The 1,410-nt window shown below is 40.6% G+C and overlaps 1 protein-coding gene across 1 annotated transcript in view; it reads right to left on the bottom strand.

The window, feature by feature from the left end:
• Positions 1–1,410, bottom strand: part of LOC109474793 — a 22,696-nt gene that overhangs the window by 4,646 nt on the left and 16,640 nt on the right. The window contains exons 14-17 of the mRNA XM_019775154.1: positions 1,037–1,269; positions 731–869; positions 191–364; positions 26–53 (exon numbers count right to left, since the gene is read on the bottom strand). Coding sequence (XP_019630713.1) covers positions 26–53; positions 191–364; positions 731–869; positions 1,037–1,269 — 574 coding nt within the window. The remainder of the gene's footprint in view (positions 1–25; positions 54–190; positions 365–730; positions 870–1,036; positions 1,270–1,410) is intronic.

The following is a 1,410-nucleotide window of genomic DNA, read 5'->3' as shown; positions in this document are numbered from 1 at the left end:
CAGACAAACAAAATGATTACACTACTTTGACAAGCTGATTAACTTCACATTTTCTGCAGAGAGAAGAAAGACTGTGTTAAACAGAATACTATCAAACAAAATATTTTCAATGTCATCTTGCACTAACACACGACATGAAATCATTCAGACAAAAAAGATGCAGTTACAATGCCCTCTCATGATCACTCACCTTGTCTCTGCTCTTTCCTCTTGACCTTTCTCTTGTTGATGACCTTGACAGCAAAGCAGCTGAGCAAGATGGCCAGGAGCAGAAAACCAAGGCCTCCAGCCACCCCTGCCAGGATAGGTGTGGAAGCCCCAAACTGCCCTGCCATTTCTACGGGGTCTGTGTATACTGGGATGTCTGAGGAAGATGTTCAATTAAGATATCATTATAAAACACTGGTTGATAATACTTAGAATTTAAAAAGACACAAGGAATTTGAAAAGTCCCACTAACATTTAGATAACTAACTAGGACCTATATAGCTACAGCTGTAAAACATAATGTTACAACAGAAATGGATATGTCAGTGTTCCTGAAAGTCAATTTATAACAGAAATTTGTCGATTCCTCATTGCCCCAGAGGCTGAAACTGCCTTATCAAAATAAATTTGTATTGACTGAAATTGTAGGCACTATTTTCGATTGCGACTTTGGGAGGTCATAACTATAACTAAAAAGAAGAGGAAAGAAAAGAAGAAACGCAAAAATGTCCAAGTAAGGCACCTTCTGTGTAGACTGAAATGACATCACTGGGTTCACTGAAGGTCACCTCTGAGAAGGCGAACACACGGAACTCGTATGTTGTTTGCCGATGAAGACCGCTGACCACAAGTATACTTGTGTTCTCTGCTGCTATGTTCTCCTGAAAAAGTGTACAGACTAAATCAAGGCCCAGTCATATTCATCTTATAATTTAAAATATTGGTTCAGAACAGAAATTATTTGTAATAGTAATTGCTGAGGTTCTTAGAAATTTCTAATTTTTGCATAATGACTCATATACATGCAATGACCAAAGCCCCGACGTACCTGTAAGATTCTCCAGGCATTGCCCTCTCGCCTGTATTCCACGGCATATGACACCACTGTTGCCAGAGACAGCTGGGGTGGTGCCAGCCAACTCAACATGACTCCCTCTTCAGTAACATTGGCTGTCAGGCCCTCGGGTGGGAGGGGCTTGTAGGGGTCTACATAGCCAGGCTCTGAAGGGAAATGAATTGTGTAGATATGTTGAGTGCATTGTTGAAGACAGTAGGCAAACAACATTTAAAAAAAAGACCCCCAAAATGACAAAAAAAGACAAAAAGAGTTGGCAGGCTAATACTGCTTTGCAACCCTCCCAGTACCTGAGACTGAACTATTGGGAATTACACTATCTCGCACACATACATACACATACAAAC

This window comes from Branchiostoma belcheri, unplaced genomic scaffold (assembly GCF_001625305.1).
Source record: "Branchiostoma belcheri isolate BF01 breed outbred unplaced genomic scaffold, Haploidv18h27 scaffold32, whole genome shotgun sequence".
NCBI classification, from domain to species: domain Eukaryota; kingdom Metazoa; phylum Chordata; class Leptocardii; order Amphioxiformes; family Branchiostomatidae; genus Branchiostoma; species Branchiostoma belcheri.
This window is presented reverse-complemented; position numbering and strand designations above follow the sequence as displayed.